Source organism: Podarcis pityusensis (assembly GCF_964106645.2).
Source record: "Podarcis pityusensis genome assembly, chromosome: 4".
NCBI lineage: Eukaryota > Metazoa > Chordata > Lepidosauria > Squamata > Lacertidae > Podarcis > Podarcis pityusensis.
Genome location: NC_138027.1, coordinates 6,674,651 through 6,697,672, shown reverse-complemented (window position 1 = coordinate 6,697,672; position 23,022 = coordinate 6,674,651). Strand labels below are relative to the sequence as shown.

Here is a 23,022-nt window from a genome sequence, read left to right as displayed (position 1 = left end):
TTATTTTAGGTGGAGGGGCTTGTCAAAGAGGGAGATTTAGGAAAGCATGCAATTTCATTGTGTTAGAATCAGTAGCTGGGTTGGGTTAAAGGACATCCACTTTTCTTTTTTACTGTTGCAAACCCCCTTCCCCCACCCCCAAAAACCCATTTCTAAGGACTTAGTGAGGGAGACTTGTGTACCTTTACCCATAAAGACAGACACACACATTCGTTTCTCAGTAAACAGATTTGTTTTATCAAAAAATCTGATGAAGCCACAGTGATTCAGTTGCGATCTCAAAAATGATGCTTTGTCTTGTACTGCACTGGTTTTCAAGTACCAAGCGGAGGATACACACCAAAGCACAAAATGATTTAAAGCATACTGGGGGGAGGGGGTGTTGAGAAGGGAATTAGATAAATGCAGCAACATCAATTTTTCTGGGAACAGTCTGACACCAGTAGAACCTAGCTTACACAAAATCCCAACAATGGTAACCAAAAAAAGGTGTTTTCTTTGTTTGCATAGTGGATAGCTAATTCTATACCTGCTTGCAGTGTTCTAAATAGTTGGAAAAGGAACAATGTTTTCCATCAGATTCCTAATAACACAACATTTAGGAAGATGGCGGCACCAGCTGTAGAGTTCAGCAGTGCAGTTTTGACCTTACTGTGGAGACTCAGCAGAGAGTATCTAACAGACCAGCGTCGAAATTGATGGACTTTCACATCCAGTCAGTTCTTGGGCAAGGAATGTTACTTTTAAGCGACTGTATCTGGTCCTCTCCGAGAGCTGAAACTGGTTTTGGGTGGCACCTTTCTGAAGGCAAGGCCGCCTTAATCCACCGGTAAAGATGAAAATCAAGATGCCAGCGTGATCCTTTTTAAAAGCCCAACAAGAAGCATTGCAGGTGCTTGTTGAAGCAATGTCCAGGTTTGTTTTTTGTCCATTTTTTTTTGGGGGGGGGGAATCAATGCATTATAGAAAGTCTTTAAGGCTTGTACTTTCCTCTTCCTTTGCCTTCATTGAGAGAACTTCAACAAAGTGCTTGGGTTTGACCTGTAGTCCATGACATGCCCCACAATACATTTGAAGAGAAAGAATACTGACAGTTATATAATAAAATGCAATACAATCATCGTACAAAATCCAATCTTTTGGCACTTTCCCCATCTTCACTATTTCCACCAACATCCGTAATCAACTGAAGAACTTGCATCGCTCCCTTTTCCAAACAGGGATATCCAGGAGGGTCAGAGCGGATTTTCAGGGTCAGATTGTGTCTTTGGCAGCTGCATTCATTCACTCACTGTCAAGATCTCTCCCCCCCCAACTGAGCTATAAACAGAACCCCATTTTTAAACCTCATCAGGAACCAGAAGTCTGACAAAGGCAAGAGCCGGTAAGCAGGAAGTTCACACCCACTGACATTTATGGCAAGACACTCTTTGACCTCCGTGAGTACGTAACAGGCCCAACAGTAGTGCGCTCCTTGATAAGTAGGCAAGCCTGGGTCAGTTTCTGACCAAATGAGGGCAGATCTCTCAAAGGCAAGGAAAACACAAAAACACAAGGGCACGCTTTTAGGCTATGAGGTGGGCAACCAACCTTGCAAGATTAAGGGCCCCCGTATCTATCTAGACTAAATGGCCCCGTTAATACATTCAGTGGCCAATAGGCTCATATGTCCAAAGAGATCTGTGTTTGGCATCAGGTCGGCCAGAACCTTGGGCAAAAGCACTCTAGTAGTAGTTTGCAACTGCCCTAAGGGCCAGTAGAGAAGATGTAAGGGCTACACTGCTACCTCTTGTCAGATTACATCCCTGCAGTGTTCATCACCATGGCGAGGAGGTTCACAGCCATGACTTCATCAAGTAAGTGATCTCTTGCTCACACACGTGTACACACACACACGCCTCGTTTGGCCTCCTACTCCTGAATCTTGTTCACGTCCCACATCCCGAAACAGTCGTGTCTACGTTCCATACACACCCCTCTTCCGGAATGCCTGCATTTGAAACACCAAGCTGAGGCCGCTCGCTCATCGAATAGATCCACTTTCAGAATGTGCTTCGGTTTGGAGCTTCATGCAGCAAAATACCAGGGGATAATATTGCTCGAAGCTACCAACGTGAGTGACCAAACTGTGGGAGGCAGTGGAAGACAGGAGTGCCTGGCGTGCTCTGGTCCATGGGGTTACAAAGTTGGACATGACTAAACAACAAATATTGTTCCTTGTGCCTACTTCCAGACATTGCTCTGGATTACAAGAGCATATAGCAGATCTCTGTTTGCAAGAGGGCTAGAGCTCTTTTGCAACTGGTGTGTTTCCTTCAAAAAGGAGGAAAGTCCCAGAATGCTACTGGGCGCACCTTAGGCCATAGGGCTACTTCAATAGTCCACTGCAAGGAAGTTAAGAGATGAATTGGTACATCACTTTGGCTATGTGCAGGTACATTACATTCCTCAGATTGGCTTCGCTTTCCTTCCAAGCGCATAATCAGTCAAAAATCTGGGTTTGTTCCTATATAATTTCTGGAGTTATCCTTTGTGCCTCTTATCATGAAATCTTGGTGTCCCCACAAAGAAAAGTGCAGCCATAGGCAGTCTCTTGTCTGAGACCCCATGGACGGCACTAGACCTTTTCACAGCATATCCTGAAGGAGACTGCTGGTGTGAAGATACCACATGGGTAAAGCTTTGCTTCCCTACCTTTCCACAGACTGTCAAGACCTAGACCATGCTTTTCCAAATTCAGCCAAGACCATATCACACACCTAACTTCACCATTGCTTCTGCCATCCCAGTTTCTGGCACTCACTTAAATCACTTGTACACCCCGAGGGTGTACTGATCAAAAGTCTAACAGGGCCGTAAATGGGTCGTAAATGGGTCTCGAGGGCTGAGCCCCTGCAACATGCACCGGGACAACACAGAACAGACAGCCTGACTACCTGTGTGCGGTAGTGCAACAAAAGAACTGGAAATCCACATAATTCTTCCAGTGATGATCCTAAATTCCCATTAAGAAACATGATCATCAGCTCACCCAAATTATGTTACTTGATGTGCGATCACTTGGAAAAAGTGCTCTACATTCACCAGAGATTATGCTGAAATAAGCATCTGAAGTGAACTCATACTTTCCAAGTTTTTAAGGCCCAATTCTCCTCTGAAGTATCCTTCTAATCCCCTTTTCTTACCAAGGGGCCACATCTTTCTAAAGGGCCTGAAAAGGTCTGGTCTCCATAAGGGTTTCCTTACTGTAATGGCAGTCTTTGGCATGTTGAGAATAATACCGATTGCTCCCAGGTTTTCAGCAAGGAAACACTGCATTTTACATAAGCGTTTTCTGTCTCTAACAGATCAGCAAAATTTAAGGTTGCAATTCTACTCAAGCTTACCAAAAAGTGAGCCCCACTGAAATCCGTGGGGCTTCCTTCTAACCAACTATGATAGAATGGTAAGCACCTAAGGAAATGAAGCAAAAGTGAAACCAAAACATATTCTAGTTCTGTTTGCCAGGAAAGCCAACCAATCTGGAATTAGTTCAAAGTCCACCTGAACACTTTCCTCCACAGAATTTTAAGAGAATTTTCTTAAGTGCCGGATTTGCTTGGTCCAAGCAAGTGTCAAGGCTGATGCTAGACAGTGAAGACCGCAAGAGCTCTGCCCCTCCAGCAAACAGCTGTAGAGAGGAAGTTGCAGGATAACCAAGGAAGCTTCGCAAGGCAGAGTTGGAATGAACGAGTCAGGCTGGAAGACAGGTGGGGGTAGCTCTCTTGCCAGTGATTGAGGAAGCCTTGAGAAAAGTATGCCAAGTTTTAGCTTCCCACCTCCAAAGGGATACAGCAGCACAACACAGAAACCTGGGTCTACAAGTGACTGTTGAACTGCTAAAAGCATTTTTAAACCACAACCTGTTTTTAGAGATTACAAGTTTCCACCCACTGAGAGCTTCTTTGGCTCTAACCATACTAGGGTGATGTACTTATAGACTATTTACTCTGTATTTCACCTTTTGTGGCTTTCAACTTTTCCTGAGCAGCAAACCCAGAGGCCTCAATGCCAATCTATCATGGTACGTAGTTCAAAGGGGCTTAAAAACACCTACTCCTAGTGTGGGACAAACCTGGCTGATTGCAGTGGCCACTTTTGAAGTCATCGTGAGTCACCTTATCCTCTTCAAATTCTTACGACAAAGCAGGCTTGTGAAAAGCCTATCTGATACAGCAAAACAAAACAAAAAACAAACCTCTGCAGCACACTAGACAACAAGCATTGCTGAAGAGATTGTAAATATGACACACTTCCACATGTGGAAACTTTAACTTGTTGACCAAGTGAGCACTGGTTAGGGTGGGTGTCCAGAAAATACTCCCAACATCGCCTATCTCCAATTCAAAACCCACTTTAAATGGGACAGTTTAGTCATTTGCATTGGGCCTTTCAACTCAGCAATCTCAAAAACCAGACAATGGAAGAGTTCAACAGAATCCACTCTCCACGGCCGTCTCATTCACACAACACATCCGCACACATTTCCAGTCACAGAAGTCATTCCACTGCTGTCATAGTTTATATCCCCAAAGCTGTGCATGATGAGGAGCAAGAGAAAGGCTTGGGATAGCAAACAAATCGCCATGGTAGTGAGAGAGGCTGGGTGCAATTTCTCTGCCTTCAGTTCTGTCTAGCCAGAGTAGGAAACCTTGTGTTTGTACACCTCAAATCTGACTCCTATTAACATGGCCTTGGGATCAAAAAATAATCTGTGGCAATGCAAACGGATTGTGCCAGGTGTTAAGAGATGGACAGCACAAATAGCAGCCACAGATCTGGCAAAAGGTTATTAGTTTGTGTTCTGTATAAACAGCCCTCCATAGATGTGAATGCTCAATAATACACTGTATATTTAAATACATTCCTGTGTATCCCACAGTTCAAGTGACTGGCCTCCCTCCCTCTCAAGGCTGCTCCTGAGGTTAAAAGATCACTTACAGCAACTGATTTCAGTGACAAAAAATGCCAATCCAATAGTGTCATCTACTCACAACCTGGAAGCAGTTTGCATACCAATGGGACTCGGCTGTAGACACGGGTCCGTGCCCTTTTGATCAGTGAAATTTAAATGCATTCCTGTGAGTGGGTCTGAAGAGTCTCAGAAGCAACTTCAGTAAAAAGAATAAAGTGTAGCCTACATCTGTGCAAAGACCTTGACTGTAGCGTGAACTGGATTTAACTCACCTTACCATAAAAAAAAAAGGAAACGCAATTGGGGGAGGGGGAGGTAGGATAACAAAACAGGTCTTCCTCCTTCCCAGATCATTTTGACCAACCTCACATTAACTAGAAAAGGCAACATTGTTCAATAAGTGCTACTTTGCACCCGTGGTGCTCTTTGACCGCAGGAAATACTGATCTGCTCTCCCTTTCCGCCTTGCCACTGTCCTGTTCTCGCTGTCAAACTTCCGCTGGAGCTGCAAGGCCAGCCGGCGGTCTTCCTCCTCCTGCTTCAACCTCTGCTCCATCTCACTCCTCCTCCTCTTCCTCGGAGGTTCGGGAGCAGCCAGCGCCCCGTGGTGACAGGCCACCTGCCTCAGTCTCTTGACCGAGCCGGCCTGTTCCAAGTGCTTCATTTTGCACTGTCTCTTTCGGCCCCTCCTCAAAGGCGAGGTCTCGTCGCCGAGGGCTTTCTCGATACAGACGCCGTTTGGGAAGTTGCTCCGCTCACTTTCGTTCAGGTACTTTAGCTGCTTCCTGCCGGCCGCCTTGACCGATGGGCCGAGGGCCCCGTTCTCTGGAAACTCCGAGCTGACTCTAATCACTTTCCGGGTCACCATTTTGGCATCGACGTTCAAACACGTTTCCGTCTGCCGCAAGGCTGATTTTGCGCTGGGGACGTCAGAAATCCTGGTGTTTAGGGTGCTTTCGTTGGGTCTCGCTACGGGTGCTTTGGGGTAATCTTCCACCGCCTCCAAGTCTCTCCTGATATTGCCAGAGCTTTCAAACTTTGAAACACAGACGGAAGGCGAACAGTCTGTTGCTGCCTGCACGTGCGTGATGGTTTCAGGTGGCAGCACATCGTTTGATATCTGCGGGGGCTCTTTGACGAGTGAGTTCGCGCTAGGAACCAGAAAATCTTCCCCCACCTCTGGGGCCAGGGATGTTAGGGTGGCTTTAGAAAGTGTCTTTTTCACCTGCCGTTCCTGGAATATCTGCTCCCATTTTTTCAAGATCCTGGGACTGGCTTCGTAAGTGGTTGGCTTCTGTAAACTCCTCGTTAGGTTCCTCGGAGTAGACTTGATAATTAGGGGACTGAGAACTCCACCGTCGGGAAGCTGCTTTGGAGGTGTGCAGGGTGAACAGACAATGGGCTTGAAGTGATTGAGTTCTTCTGAAATGCTGTCATTGCTCTCGGGGCTGATAGAGCGCTCTGGCTTCTGGAGGACGGAGAAGGAAGCAGCGGCATGGAAGACAAGGCGCTTATCAGCTGTTAGGTCTGGGGCGGAGAGGCAGCGATTGTTCTGGGTGGACGATAAAACTCCAACGAGGGGAGCAGGCGCACCAGATAACTGGTTTATCTGCAAGGAGCAAGTGGGTATCGTTATTAACTAATTTATACACAGCTTAATGCCAAAAGGGGTTTACAAAGTACAGTGGTACCTTGGTTTACAACCACAATCTGTTCCGGACGCCCGTTTGTAAACCAAAACAGATTGTAACCCAAGGCGTGCTTTCGCCAATGGGGCCTCCAAAAAAAATTTGTTCGCAATCCAAATAAAATGGGTTGCAATCCAAAAAAAACGTTGCAAACCGGGACATGCACTTCTGGGTTTGACGTGTTTGTAATCCAAAACATATGCAAACCAAGGTACCACTGGATAAAAACGATTTTCACAGATTACGTTGAGAACTGCTGCTGCTGCAGCACATTAACATGGAAGGCAGATTCAGGGTAATAATGAAAACAGCTGTAACATAGCCCTCCAAGCACATTACAAAAAAAGGGGGCAAATTCCATGTTATAGATCATTAAAAATGGAGATTGGAAATCAAACTGTCAATATCATGACGACGTTATACAAAACTATGGTACAACCACACTAGATGTACTGCGCCGTTCTGGTCAACACACACCTCAAAAATGACATTGGAGAGCTGGAAGGTTAAAAAAAAAAAAAAACCCAACTGAAGTGATTGTGGGGCTGGAGCAATTCACCAATGAGGAAAAGTTACACAACATTTGGGGATTAATTCAGTGAAAAGGTGGATAAAGAGGGAGGCATGATAGTGGTGTATAATGATTATGGATGGTGAAGGCAAAGGGGACAGAGACAGAATAGTGCAGTACAATAGTAAGAACCCAAGGTTATTTGATGAAGCTGGATGATGGAAGATTCAGAATAGAAAGAAGAAAGTTCTTATTCACACAGTGCATAGTTAAAACTATGGCATTCACTCCCAAATGATGCAGCGATGTCCCAAACTACAGGTGACTTTAAGGGACAAATTCATAGAGAAAGAGGCTCCCACTGGTTGCTAGCCATGAAGGCTGCACCCAACCTCCACTACAGGAGGCAGTAAAAGCCTCTGAAAACCAGCTGCTGAGATTAGGAAGGGAAGTAGGGAGAGCGCTATTGAACTCAGGTCCTGCCTGGGGGTGTCTAATAAATAATAATAATAATAATAATAATAATAATAATAATAATAATAAATTTTATTTATATCCCGCCCTCCCCAGCCGAAGCTGGGCTCAGGGCAGCTAACAACAATAAAATAATACAAAATTCTAAAACCATTTCAGTATACAATTAATTCAAATCAAATTGATGGCAACCATTAGGCTAAAGTTCTGTGAAGATTGCCATAGGAGGGAGTCAGGCTGTGCCCTGACCAAAGGCCTGGTGGAAAGAGGGTGCTAAGCTAGGTGGTTCTTTGGCTTGAGTCAACAACGAACTGCCACATGGAAGCACCCACAGGACCCTCTGCAGTAGTAAAGGAATATGTCAAGAAACACACATTCAGTATTACAGAAAGCCAGCAGATGCAGCAGTCCCCTGGTCAAATCAAAGACTCTTTACAATATAGCTCAGGACATTTTGAGGCAGTGGAACCCAAGATGATAGCCACCATTTTCAAAATCATCATCACCTTTGTTCTGACTGGAGCTGATCTTTGCCTGCTTTTGGATCTTTCTCGAAGGGTATCGTTGCAACTCTGGCTCCTTTCTACCTTGGAGCTCAAGGTTCTAAAAAAATGTAAAGAAAACAAAAGTTTAGTGGGAAAAGCACAATAAATTAACACAATGCCTACATAATGCTATCATTAAACACCAGTTTGATCTTTGTGCAATAGCTTCCTCTTCGTCTCACCTGGGGGAAGGTAGAGGCACAGACCCACAGTATCTATGCAGGTAGACTTACTTGTATTGAACAAGGTACTGTTCTGGTTCAGTCACATGCCCTCTATCTAGAAATCATATTTCACTAGTTTTAGTTTTATTGCTTCTAATGGACTGAGCTTTATTTTAAATGTTGTGAACCCATTAGTAATAAGGATACTTCAGATATGGTATAAAACCATTTATTTTTACTAATGGCCCATGACCTACAGAGAGCTGCCTCACCCAGAACATGAAAGGGCTGTGAAATCTTTATAGAGAGGAGTTCCAATTGTTCAGCATTTCTGGTCCACATGATTGCCAAGAAGATTGCAAAGCAGGCAAAAAAAATCCAGCTAAATTGCCCCTTCACGCCACACTGCCCCCCCCAACAGCTCCACAAAAACCAGGAGTCGCAACTTCCTTGGGCCCCAGTCCCTGTAACACATCTGCATAAATGTGCACACAATTTTGAAGTGGTTTCTAATTTGTAGTTTATTCCAGGAACAAATTCTGAGCTGCTATAACACAGTCCAGAGTCATCTGCTCACTCTCCTAATACAGTGGTACCTCGCAAGACGAATGCCTCGCAAGACGGAAAACTCGCAAAACGAAAGGGTTTTTTGAGCTGCTTCGCAGGACGATTTTCCCTATGGGCTTGCTTCGCAAGACGGAAACGTCTTGCAAGTTTGTTTCCTTTTTCTTAACACCGTTAATACAGTTGCGACTTGACTTCGAGGAGCAACTCATAGCACGCGGTGTGGTAGCCTTTTTTGAGGTTTTTGAAGACTTTGGTGATTTTTGAAGCTTTTCCAAAACTTTTCCGACACCGTGCTTCGCAAGACGAAAAAAATCGCAAGACGACAAAACTCGCGGAACGAATTAATTTCGTCTTGTGAGGCACCACTGTATTCCCTGCCCCACCTACCTCCATTGTCTTAGCTGGAACTTTCCCCTAAAGACAACCCAGAAAGTGACCAAGGACTTACCCTGCCACCAATGCTATTGAGTAGGTGCTTCCCTTGGAGACAAAAGCTGACCGATGTGCAGATTTGCCCTGGAATGGTTCCTCATTCTCGGAATCAGAGAGGCGTTCAGGAAACTGAAGGAATCAAGGAAAGATTAGTTGGCACTTTCCTTATCTATAACAATATTTTAAACCGCCAACTCACAAAAAGTACCAATGTGGCATACAATGGACCACAAACAGCCTCACTCTGGCAATTCACTGCTTCTTCCAACAGTGTTTTGAGCCTCCATTCCGCAGAGGAGTTACGTTTGAAGTACGCACTGAGCAGAGCGGGATTTGTTGGCTGTAACCAAATTTGAGACAACGGTAGAAGAACAAAAGAAGAGCGTTTCTGCTGGATCAGATCAAAGGCCCATCTTGTCAAGCATCCTGCTTCCCTTGGTGGCGAACTAGATGCCCCTGGGAAGCCCGAAAGCATGACACAGAGGCAAACGGCTCTTTCTCCTGCTATTCTTCCCCAGAGGCTGGAATGCAAAGGGATACTGCCTCCATGTCTGAAGGTGATTTACATCATCGTCAAATAGATTTCTACATGATCATCACTGCAAAGTCTTAAGATGTAAAAAAACTCACAACAGTAAAATCCTGACCAGTACATAGCCACATGGTTTCAGAGTTAAGGGACTAAAATACAGTGGTACTTCAGGTTACGAACTTAATTCATTCCGGAGGTCCGTTCTTAACCTGAGGCGCACTTTCGCTAATGGGGCCTCCCGCTGCCGCACGATTTCCGTTCTCATCCTGGGGCAAAGCTCTCAACCCGAGGTACTACTTCCGGGTTAGCGGAGTTTGTAACCCAAAGTGTTTGTAACCCGAAGCATTTGGAACCGAAGGTACCACTGTACTATGGCAGCTATGGCTATCCACAACTAATACGTCACGATGGCTAGATTTATATCCAACATCACAGGGAGTATGCCTCTGAATACCAGTCACCGGTGAATTACAGAGGGAAAGGGATACTAGCCAATCCAGTTTCTATGCCTGGGTCCTAAAATCCTTAGCTCATCAACATCCCATGGGAGATTACTCTGTACCTCTTGATACACATGTCTGAAAGTGAGTCCTACTGAACTCAACTAGGCTTTCTTTTGAGCAAAGCTTTAAGGTCAGGGTTGTCAGCTAGTTAAATCAGGGGTCGGCAAGGTTTACCCCACCTGGGCCAGTTCACTCCAGCGGAGATCCCTCCATGAGCCGGACTGCGTGTGAGAGCGCGCCCGCAATTTCCGGCGTTTGCACAGACGCGATTTCCGGCGCCATGGAAGCAAGTCCCCACACCGCGCTGTGCCAGTTTAGCGCAGCGCGCAAGGACTCGCCAAGCAGGCAGCTCGGTTCGGGGGCCGGTTAAACAACCCCCGTGGGCCGCTTGTGGCCCATGGGCCTTAGGTTGCTGACGCCCTGAGTTAGATGTCCCTTCTCCCATCCCATTCAGCATTTTGTCCGCACATTCATGTAGTTATAGCTAGGGAGGAGGAGCCCGCTCAGCACTTTCAATCCCTGCAGTCCATATTCGTGGGTATCTTTGTCCTGTGTTGGTTCACACAGCTGAACAACAAAATCTGTGGCTTCCTACGGCAAGACTTTCCAGAGGAAACAAGGTCTCAAAAGTTCCCCCTTCAATTCTGCACTGAATTTGGTGTGGCTATGAACCTGACAATAAAGTCCCAGGAGAAGACAATGTGCCATCGTCACGTGACATAGTCCCTAGTGTCTGCAAGATATTTCTAGGAGGAACACCCAAATTATTGGCTTTTATTATTTTTTTATCCTACATCCACCATATGGACAGTAACTTATGGTTACCAGATTTTTTTCAATGAAGCCAGGGACACTTTTTTTTTTTTTTGGAAGCTGAGTAGCAACAGGGAGTCAGTAGTGGGGATGGCGAGGCAAAAGACCCTGGGCCCAAGCACACTTGCATATTGTATAAAGGCGCAAAGCCCTTCTTTCGCACCGTGAGACATAAACGTGCAGAGTTTTTTAAAAACTGGGCAACGGCCGCCCGCCCGTGACTCCTGAGCCTCCCCCAATCAGTCAAAACAAAGGGGGAAGGAGGCAGGAGATGTTTACCGCCGGACGTCCCTGGTTCTCCTTTGGCAGTGGCAGTCAGCAGCCCAGAGGCAGCCTGGTAGCGCAGTTGGCTCTGGCTGGCTCCGGGCTGCCACTGCCACGTTTCCCAGGGACAGATTTGCAAATCCGAGGACATCTGGTAACCCTACTGTAACTAAATCGTAGTATTTTGGAGGGGGAGCACTGCACATGTTTTGCCCACAAAAGGTTCAATCTCTGATGCCTCCAGGCTATCCTGGCTATGGCAGGTAAGTATACAACTCTTTTTTGTAGTGGTGGGGAGACAAAGCAACATAGCACAACCCACAGTTACTTACACGTTCTTGGGTCATTTTGACCATTAAGGACTCCTCTTTCTTCTGATCTTCTGTTTTTCTTTTCCCTGCATCAGTAGTGTCCTCAACAATCAGCTTGTGAATAAAATCATCAGAGGTTCTCTCTTCTTGCAGTTTTTCATCCCTCAACTAGAAGCAAATGAGAATTCATGTCCTGGTTTAATCTTGCTTTGGCTGCTGCTCTTTTTTAAAAATGCAGCTGTTTTATTGCTGCAGCTACATTTGGGTGCCACAGTTAGAGACATTGACCAATTGCAGTGTGTCCCAAGACGGGTGACCAGGATAGTGAGGAGACTGGTAACCAAACTGTATGACAAATGATGGAAAGACCTGGATCTCTTTAGCCTGGAGAAGTGACTTTTACACTGATTTTAAGGCAAAACCTTCCAAAGAAGTTAACGTAACTTAACAACGAAGCATTCTATAGAAATACAATAAAACAGCTGAACAACGGCAACATTAAATCCAGATAAAACACATCATTAAAACCTGAAAACGCTAAAAGGTGGAAACAAATGAAGATAGTCTTCACCTAGCACTGAAAAGGTCTCAGGCTCTGCATCATGTAGGCCTCTCTGAGAAGAACGTTTCAGAATCCAGGTCCCACAATCAAAAGGCCCCTATTGTGGTCACCACTCAAGGCAGGGGGACCCATAAGAGGACCTAAGTTGGCTCAGGGTAGCCATTTTAGAAATATAATTACTTATTTTTGGTGTTGCAAGGTTCTGCTTTTTAAAAAATAAATAAAAAATAAGGCAGTTATTATGGGGAAGACTGCAGCTGCAGCTGTTCCTCATGCAGAAAAGTCTCAGGACCAATCCCTGACATGTCCAGGTAGAGCTGGAAATGTCTTGTCTGAAACCCTGGAGAGAGACGGCCGGTCAGTGTCGACAATATTGAGCAAGATGGAGCAAAGGTCTGACTCCTATTTTCCTATCTATTATGCAAAAATTATAGTGAAAAGATCAGGTGTGGCATAGGACTAAATCCCAAGACTTGGCAGCAACTCCTGAATTTAGGCACTGGACAATCTATATGTCCCACCTGAGCATAGGTTTAGGAATCTGCTTCCTTTGGGCGCAGTTTAAAGTTCAGAAAAGGTGTTTAAACATTGAGAGGAAGCACATCTAAGTTCTGCCAGTGTGTCTGAAGAAAAAGAGCAGGGCCAGCAAGCCAAACAGGAAGTGGACAAAAAGCTGTCTCCCAACTGCACACGTGGCAGAGTCAGAGCCCCAGAAACACTTCTTGAAAACATTTTCTCCTCAATTGCTGTAAAGGAAATCATTAGAACTATTGCCAGAAATGCTTCTACAGCATGAAGAAAATCTTAGTGCAGTTTCAACAAGGAAGCTGTGTAGGATATGCAATTCCCAGCTTCCCTTTCCTAAAGTCACCAGGCTTCTGCTTCTGCAGGCTTTAAAACTACAAGATCTGTATAAGGAATTCATTATTTCACCTCTATGATACTGCATGTAGAACATTTCTATTTTCCCCCCTCTGGTGGCCAGTAGGCAACTGTGCTATCTTATTTATAATCCTGCAGTTTTGAATGAATCACCCAGAAGGCTCTTCACGGAGGATTAAAAACTAATAACTATTTCTACTGGGCAACTGGGTGCTTTACCAAGCAAAGTACATGGGGCCTAGAGTCCCTCTGGAGAAAATTTAAATGGCGGGTAGCTAGGGGACTGCTTTGCAGTGTGTCCAACCACCCAGTGAAAATAGTTTTAAGGAGGAGATGGTAGGGGCAAAAAGAGCAATGGAGATGGAAAAAGAATGATGGAAGAGGTGAGGGTAATGAGCAGAGCGATAACGAGGAATGAGTAAGGGTGTGGGGATCATGCCTGGTTTGCACAATGTCTTCCGCCCCACAAAAGACAAAGCACTTGCACAACACAGGCGCACACAGCACCCTGCAGGCATGTGTCCTCCTTGCTTTTCCATGGGCCTGGCAAATGTAGAATCCCGTGGAAATAAAACAAAGCAACTTGAATTTATAATAATGATAATTTATTATTTATACCCCGCCCATTTCCCCAGCCACTCTGGGCGGCTCCCAACCGAATATTAAAAACATGATACAATTTGTGTCATTTTTACAAGGGATTTGCTCCCAACCGAATATTAAAAACACGATACAATTTGTGTGATTTTTACAAGGGATCCCCCCAAACGCATCCATGGGTGTGTACTGTCATTTTGATGGCACCCCATGTAAAAACCACGCAAGATCCACAAAGATCCATGACTTGGATCAACATCTGTGTGTCATGACAGCACTGGGAGTGGCAAGGGAAGAAGAGAAACTGAGGTGTACAGCTCTGGCACACTCTCAACATTCCACAGGTCTACAAGGGTTGGGAGCTCTTGCAATAATAATTTGCAGAAAGCATGGAAAACATTGCGCAGTTATCTCCTTTGCTCCACCTAATCTCTTTCTCTCATCCTCTACCACGGCTGAGAAAGATTCCCACAAAATGAAATAGAAGTTCTCAACTGTGCCCAAGCAAACCTCCTTAGTCAAGGAAGAGAACAACAATTAACATACTTTAAATTGCCCTCAGTAGTAAAAGACTGCCCAAATTCACATTTACAGAGATGTGTATAAATTTGATGTAAATAAATGGATAGATAGACAGATAGATAATTGATCTGACATTTAGAAAGACAAGACAACAGAAATCTGCAAGAGTCTACGGCATGCCTTAACACCCCTGAATGCAAAATGCTTATTAAAAATATGGCATGGATCCTATCAGCCCCCAAGAGTATCTGTCAGTACTACAAAAGGTTGAGCACAAAATAAACACCAGCTCTATGCTGGAGACAGATGCACACTAGGCACATGTAGCAGTGACTGCTTTAAACTTTAAACTCTGGCCCTCCAGATATTGTTGGACTCCCAACTCCCACTAAGCCCCACCAGAAGGTCCAAAGTGTCAGGGAAGATGGGTGGTGGACTCCAGAAACTTCTGGAGGGCCACAAATTGCCCATCCTGGTCATGATGATATGGCTGCAATAATTTATCACAGAATGCAACTGTCTTACCTTTCGTAGCTGGCTTTTGTATTCCTCATGCAGCTCTCCAGGCTTGCTTAACGTGATGGGTGCTCTGAATATAAAATCTGCCGGCAGAAAGAGGGGTGGAGGAGTTGTTTAGCGTTTTGAGAATTCACAGAAATGCTACAGAAATGCAGTTAAGCATGGTTATTCTTACTACTATATCAGAAATGTGTTTCTCCCTCATACTGGGGCTCACCACAAGGAGATGAATCCACTTGGCAACTGCATGCTAAAATAACGATCCAAAAAGCAGCCCCTAGCCTCTCAAAACTTTTTTTAAAAATCAAGTGCAACAATGTCAGCCTACCTATGCAACTTGAGTGAAACTAAGCAGGGTTCGCGCACATAGATGTCTTGCTGCTGGAGAGCAAAATGTCACACTACCTCCTATGCCATCTCTAGTAAAAAGCTCAACAGCAACTTTAAAAACCACACCCACTTTGGCTAAACACATGCCCAGGCAAGTCACTCTCTGGAACCAGAGATTTTCTACAAAGGTATTCAAGACCAAGTCATCCATAAAGCCATCCAATTTTATCTCATCATGTTTGCAAAGAAGAGACTATCGCAAAACAAATATAAGTCACTGATAAGAAGCTGAAAAGGGACAGGTTAGCCAATCCACAATTTGTGCCCACACAGTACCACCAGCTAGCTTTAAGAAAACTTTCCACATTTAAGTTACAAAACACAGGACCCATTTCAATATCACGTGGGCATGTTTATTTTCAAACGTTAAGTGTGTGGACATGAGTGCAAGAAGCAAAAATAAAAAATGTACTGTGTGCCTCTTCTAGGCATCAGATTGGACTACTAACACCCATTTGTGATATACTGCCAGGTCAAAAATTATGAAGCCATTATCACAATATGAACTTCAAACTGGTTTTGGATGATTTATCGACATATTGCCCAGCCCTAGATGACATGGGGGTGACATGTGTACAGCACCCAAAAAAGGTACCTGCATCCAGCATTGAATGTACATTATCACACACTGCATACACGCGTTAAGGGACTTATGTCAATTCTTTCCCTAACAAACATTTGAAAAGTCAGGATTTGCCAGAAAGTCAAAGAGTCTCTAAATGTGCTCTCCTTTATACAAAGGAAGCCTGTCCTGAATTTCCCTATCACTTGAAAGGGAGCATGATTGTATAACAGAGTGGAAATGCTTAAAGGGAACCACGTCTTCCTCTCAATAGTCCTTTCTAGTAGCAAAATGCATCTTTTACTTTCCAGACAGGATAGTTTGCCTTTCTTGGCACAAGGTCACGATAAATCTGCGGGGTAGGAGCATGCGTGTGCACACACATCAAGATTCCCACACCAGCAGCACCCATAACACAGGCATGCACAAAGCTACAAAGCCAGTCAGCTGCACTGAGCAAAATTTAGCTGCCGGGGCCCAGGGAAGCCTCGCAACACGTGGATTTTTTATTTATTAAAAAAAAAAATCATTTAATGGTTTAGCACCAGTGTTGAAGCAATGATTCTTCAACATCAACTTCGTTGGACTGGTCATGTTGTCTGGATGCCTGATCGTCTTTCAAAGCAACTACAGTGCTACCTCTAGATATGAACGGGATCCGTTCCGGAGCCCTGTTCGCATCTAGGAGCAAACGTAACTAGCGACAGCACATCTGCGCGCGCACGCGTCGCTTTTCGCCACTTCTGCGCATGCACGTGACGTCATTTTGAGCATCTGCGCATGCGCAAGCGGTGAAACCCAGAAGTATCACGCTCCGTTACTTCCGGGTTGCCACAGAGTGCAACTCGAACGCGCTCAACCCGAAGCGCATTCAACCCGAGGTATGACTGTACTCTATTCCGAACTTAAAAATGGAAAGAGTAATGCTGGTGGTCAGCAAAGGAGGTTTAAAGACTGTCTCAAAGCAAATCTAAAAAATGTAGTATAAACACTGACAACTGGGAAACACTGGCCTGCAAGTGCACCAGTTGGAGAACAGCCTTTACCAAAGGTGTCATACCAAAGGTTGAAGACACTTGAACTCAGGAAGCAAGGGAGAAACGTGCTAGAAGGAAGGCACGCTTGGCAAATCCACACCGTGATCAACTCCCACCCAGAAACCAATGTCCCAATTATGGAACTACGTGGATCCAGAATTGGCCTCCTCAGTCACTTACGGACTCATTGTTAAAACCGTGTTTATGGAAGACAATCTCACTCGGCTACGAGTGATCGCCAAAGAAGAAGAAGAAGTGTGTGTGTATGGAGAGACAGATCTAGCAACTTTGTGTACTCGTGCAAGGTTCCCCTAAGACAAAACAGCATGTCCCCATGGCAGACGTTGCTCTGAAGTGACCTAACATTGGGTTGCATGAAATCTGACAGAACTGTTGCTCAAGACTAGACAGAATTTCCTAGATTAACAAAACAAAATCCAGTTTCCTATTTGATGAAGTTTAATGACCAGGGTAGGGCTGGGCCTAAAAGCAGAAGACCCTCTCTGAAGTTTAACAGGTCAGAGTTTAGTCAGTGCCTAGATGCTTAAAGCTAGGGAAGAAAAATTGACTTTGAATAAACTATTTCTTAACATGTTTGTGACAGTTTACTGCGTTTAGTTAACCTGAAACAATGCCATACACAATCTTGACATAGAACACTTTTGTCCATTCTGATAATCCAATTTAGATAGAAGAGCTGGATATTGCAAACAAATGTAACCTGGTACATATGATACGTAACAGAAAATAAATTAATTCGTTTCATTTGCAATTTCCCAAAATCAAACCAACAGCGGAATGTTGCTGTGCACTTCCCCCCCCCTGCAATTACAACCCCTATTTTGTGTGCTCAAGAATCAGCCAGTGACTTCTGTTCAAAGAAAGAAAGCCAACAGTTGAGATCTGAAAATTCACAAGACTCCACCTTAACTCTTTGTGTCCCCCTCAGGAGACATCAAGGAGTGGCAAAAGTGCAACTTGCAGGCCAAAGCTCAACACAGCATTATCTGAGGAATTCTCCTGAACTGAATAGTCAATTTCAAAAAGCAGTTTTCAGAAAACCTGTCAAACTACACCTAACCCAGACTTTCCATCCAATACTAAGCTATTCATTCTTTTCTGTAGTGGTACAGCAGACCAGAACAACCAGAAACTGTCAATTTATGGGGGGGAGCCGATAAAATTAGTGGCACTGAAGTGCTTTTGGAGATGAAAAGGTTTTCAGCATAGATAACACAAAGTTTTATGGCACACTGGAATCTAGGGACCTGTTGCACAAGAAACGCTCTCTCAATAACAAGAAAGAAAAAAAGAAGGGTTCAGCCCTGGACACAGGTCAGACAAAATGAAGGTAATCTGGTTAGTGGAGATCCAGCTCAGACAAGTAAAGAAAAATGGCACAAAACTGAATTTACTCATGACAGTGCCGATTCAGTGCCCAAGGTAGTGATGGTTGTTAAAACCCATCAAATCCCCTGCTTTAGGACAGTAACAACCTTGCCGAAGGCGGTAGGAATTAGAGAATAACAGTAAGTCCAGGTGACCCTTGCACCTTTGACCAGAGAAGGGACAGGGCCATTTCCTGTATACACACCTTAGGAAAATCTTTCCCCATACTATCATCGTCTCAATTCACCAATCATCTTCTTTTCGGCAGCATTATATGTCCAGCATACATTATGTGGCTCAGTAGGTAGAGCACGAGACTCTTAATCCCAGGGTTGTGGGTTCAAAGCCCATGTTGGGCAAAAGATTCCAACATTGCAGGGGGTTGAACTAGATGACCCTTGTGGTCCCTTCCAACCCTACAATTCCATGATTTAATTCTATGTCCAGAACATTCAATACATCTACCCACAAAGTCAAGAAACATATGACCAACACAAGAAGCAGAACTAAACTCACACTTGCTCATCTCCAGAGCATGTTTAAAAGGTGCAAATTCACACTCCATGATAAAACTCTCAAACACACATACACAAAGCCCTGCTTTACACCATGTGAAATATATTTTGGACTAATTGTGTTAGTTGTGTTAGTGTTAGTTGTTTTCAAATACACAGGCAGAGTGACTAAAAAAAAAATCATCTTATGTTTGTGTACAACTGTAATCCATGTAAGTGATTCAAGGAGTGGCCATCGTTCCATCAGTAACCAAGAACAGGAAATTAGCAGACTTAGAAACATATTTTGCATATGCATCATTACACAGCCGACCTCTTGTTCTTAGGAACATCACCTCACTTACTAAGTGTCATATTGTTCTAATAACACTGTGCTCCACAAACAATTAGTGATGTATACGCCTTTTCCCAATGTGCATGACTATCACACCCAAGCACTCATTAACTCACACACCAAACGCATCCCATTTTTCTTTACAGTGGTACCTCTGGATGTGAACAGGATCCGTTCTGGAGCCCTGTTCGCATCCTGAAGCGAACGCAACCCGCGTCTGTGCATCACGATTCGCTGCTTCTGCGCATGTCATCTTGACCGTCTGCACATGCGTGAGCGGTGAAACATGGAGGTAACGGAACACGTTACTTCCGGGTCGCCACAGAGCACAATCTGAAAAAGCTCAACCCAAAGCTACTTCAATCCAAGGTATGACTGTACACTGATGAAGTGGTCTGTGGCCCAAATGTACAACACAATACATTCCTTGGGCTTTCAATGCTACATTCTTCTCTGTCCACCCCTCCTCTCAACACCTGACTCAAAGCAAACCTCACACACCCAGTCCATCAGGCACTAAATTTATCACAACACTCGAGACCCACAAAGGCTGTACTGTTTGGTACCTCTGGTTCACACGCACTTGAAAAGCCTCACAATAACACGCCCGGAGGTCCTGTGCGCTGGATGTCCATGCACACACACTGCCCATGCCCCATAGCCAACGGATGACCAACCCATGTGGTGTAGTGGTTAGAGACTAGGAGCTGGGAGGCCAGGGCTCAAATCCCAGCTCAGCCATGAAACTCCTAGGGTGACCTTGGGCTAGTTCTCAGCCTAACCTACCTCACAGGGTTGTTGTGGGGGGAAAATGGGGAGGAAGAATACACCTTGAGCAACTTGGGAGAGAAAGTGGGATACAGTGGTACCTCTGGATGTGAACGGGATTCGTTCCGGAACCCCGTTAGCATCATGAGCAGAACTGTGCACGCGCGTGCCGTCATTCTGAGCATGCAGCGAAACCCGGAAGTAACCCATTCCGTTACTTCCAGGTCGCCGCGGGACGCAACCTGAAAAGATTTAACCTGAAGCGTCTTTAACCCGAGGTATGACTGTATAAAGGCAATAAAGAAAGAAAATTGAACGGGGCATGTCTGGTGACTGCTCCCCTGAAGGACCTGTCCCTGCGAGGAAGAAATACACACACAGGACTCCTTCACTTCACAAGATACACTTCAGACAGATGCCAACTGTGCCAAGGGGTGAGGACAATGCAAAAGATAAGAACGCAAACACAGAGGAGCACAGCCAATTGTTTGAAAACATCAGCCGTGTGCTGGAAGTCCATGTTTTATACATCTTTGGTGCACTCGAAGGAGGAGTGTAACAAGCACACGGCTGATGTTTTCAAACAAACACACACCCCCACACCCCCCCAATGTTGTGGTTAGTAAATTCCTTAAAACCATTGTTTTTTGGGAGCCAACTTGCATTTTGTAACTTTGGGTATTAAGGTTTAAGAAAGCGATCAATTATTTCAGGGTATTTAACCAATTCTTCCTGGAAATAAAGCTTGAAGGAATCAATTTCAGCAAGACTCTCAGAGAGTGGTTAAAAGCAGGTGGAAAACACGGGTCTTTGGGGTCACCTGAAAGGTGGGCCAACACGCATCATCCGGCTCTCTCATTTGCTCTGAAGGCATTGCAAAACAACCACCGCAGCCACCACACGCATCTCAAGCCTGTGTCCATTTAGCTAGAAATAAACTGCGTTCTCGGGCGAAGCCCCACGCAGAGCTGCTCTCCCCGCGTGACACAGGCCCACGGAATTTCGTGCTTGCATCTTGTTTTTCATGTTGCGAACTGCCCCGAGATCTACGAATGCAAATTTAATTAACAAACAACAACAGCCACCTGCCCGCAGACCCAGGCGCCTACGCCCGCCCCCGTGAAATTTACCCATTCACACGCGTGCGCCGCGCCTGGGCGCATCCCGACGTGCTTCGCTGGCAACTGGGGCGCCTGTCCAAAAACCACACACCCCGAGGCTCCGCTGCCCACGTAGGCAGAAACGCGAGCAGGCACACGCCCGCGCCCAGACAACGTCAACGAGTCGCGTGCATTTCCTACTCTCACTCACACACGCACACGTAACCCATTCACACGATACGTGTCGCGCACGGGCGGGCGCCGCACCTCGCTCTGCCTGGGCGGGCGGTGGCGGAGGAGGCGGCGGCGGCGGCGTCCCGCCTTCCGAGGGGGCCCGAACCGGCTGCGAGAAGCTGCCGAGGCGGCTGCGGCAAAACGGGCGGCCGGGGCCCTGAGGCGGGCAGCGCCGCGGCCCGCAGGCGCACCGGGGCCCTCCGCCCTCCGCCGCCGCCTCTTTCTCCTCAGGCCCGCCCTGGCGCCGCCTCCTCCGGCCCCGGCCCCGTCGCAGGAGCGGAGGCGGCGGCGGAGACCCCGCGGCCCGGACGCCGAGCGCCGCCGCCGATGCTGCTGCCGCCGCCGCCGCCATTTTCTCACGGCGTGAGGGGAGGGAAACGAGCCCCCGCGTCGGCCACGCCCACCTCCTCCATATTCATGAGCCCCTCCACCGCCAGCCTCCTCCTCCTCCTCCTCCGCTGCTGCTTGTTTGTGATGATGGTGGCGGCGGGGGAGGGAAGTCCGTTAATGCGCGCGCCGCGGACGACGGTTAGGAAAAGGCCCGCGCCTGCCTCGGCGGCCGCCGGAGCCCCGCCCACTTCTCCCCCCACACCCAATAGCCGGGCGAGGGTGGCTCGGCCGCGCCCAGTCAGAGGAGCGGGTCGGGAAGGAGGCTCCTCCTCCTGCTGTATAAGTGACGCCGCGGCCTCCTCCCCCCACCGCCTCAGCCCTCGCAGGCGTCGCTCGCTTTTCGCCCCCGTTTTCCCCTCACGTTACACGACCGCACGTTGTCAATGAACGCAAATAAAGTGACTGGAAACACGCGTGTCTCTGTGTCTAGACATACGCATATTCACACGAAAAGGGTGTATATAACGTGTGTCTCGCATATCACTGAGGGAGAGAATACAGAGACAGGTCTCTGTGTGTGTTGCGTAACGGGGTATTCAGATAAAACTCATATTTACAAAAACAACGTTTTTATATACGGGATGGATGTTTAGTTGGGAATTTGTTTGATTTTAATGGATTTGTAATTTTTATAGTTTTTCATTTGTATTGTTTTTTGTTTTCTGGGGTTTTTTATTGTTTTAAGGTCTTATTTTGTTCTTAAGGGGAAGGGTCAGGGCTGCCGGGGAGTGGGTCCCAGCCAACAAAATGGCTGGGGTATGTTCCACGGAGGGGGATGCGCTGGGACAACCGATCTCAGTGATCACGGGTAGGAGGAGGAGGTACGCTAAGACCAGACCATGTCATTACAGAGGAGGCAGGTTTAGTCATTGTCTGAGGACTATCCCTGCCTCCGGGTCTGGTCCTGTCCGGACGGATACTAGAATCAGCAAGGGATACCCACATAGCCTGAAGGTGCTGCTGTGCAATGCCAGGTCAATGATTCATAAGACCACTGCCATCCATGACGTGATCATGGATGGAGGATTTGACCTGGCTTGTGTAACAGAGACTTGGTTGGATGAAGTAGGTGGGCCTGTTCTTGCCGCTGCTTGTCCACCAGGTTTCTCTTACGCACAGCAACCCAGGCCCTGTGGGCGGGGAGGGGGGGTTGCAGTGATTTTTAGGAAGTCATTAGTTTGCACCAGGCATCCTATTGGGAAGACCCAGTTCTCTGAGTGCATGTTCTGGAAGTTGGGCAATAGGGGCAGTACAGGATTCCTTTTGGTGTACCGACCTCCCCGCTGCACCAAGGATTCCCTGCCCGAGCTGCTTCAGGTCGTGGCGGATGTTCTCCTGGAGACACCTAGTTTGGTTGTCCTAGGGGATTTTAACATCCATGCCGACACGACCTTACAAGGGGCCGCTCGGGACTTCGTGGAAAGCATGGCCTCCATGGGGCTGTCCCTGAATAAGTTTGGCCC

General features: G+C 46.3%; 1 protein-coding gene across 1 annotated transcript; it reads right to left on the bottom strand.

Moving 5' to 3' along the window:
- Positions 1-213: 213 nt before the first annotated feature.
- RNF169 (ring finger protein 169) lies at positions 214-21,572 on the bottom strand (the record flags this gene model as incomplete). Its single annotated transcript, XM_081003900.1, has 6 exons — positions 214-6,563; positions 8,134-8,230; positions 9,352-9,464; positions 11,780-11,926; positions 14,847-14,923; positions 21,203-21,572. Coding segments are annotated over 6 exons (2,010 nt in total), but the record flags the coding sequence as incomplete, so codon positions are not given.
- Positions 21,573-23,022: the final 1,450 nt, after the last annotated feature.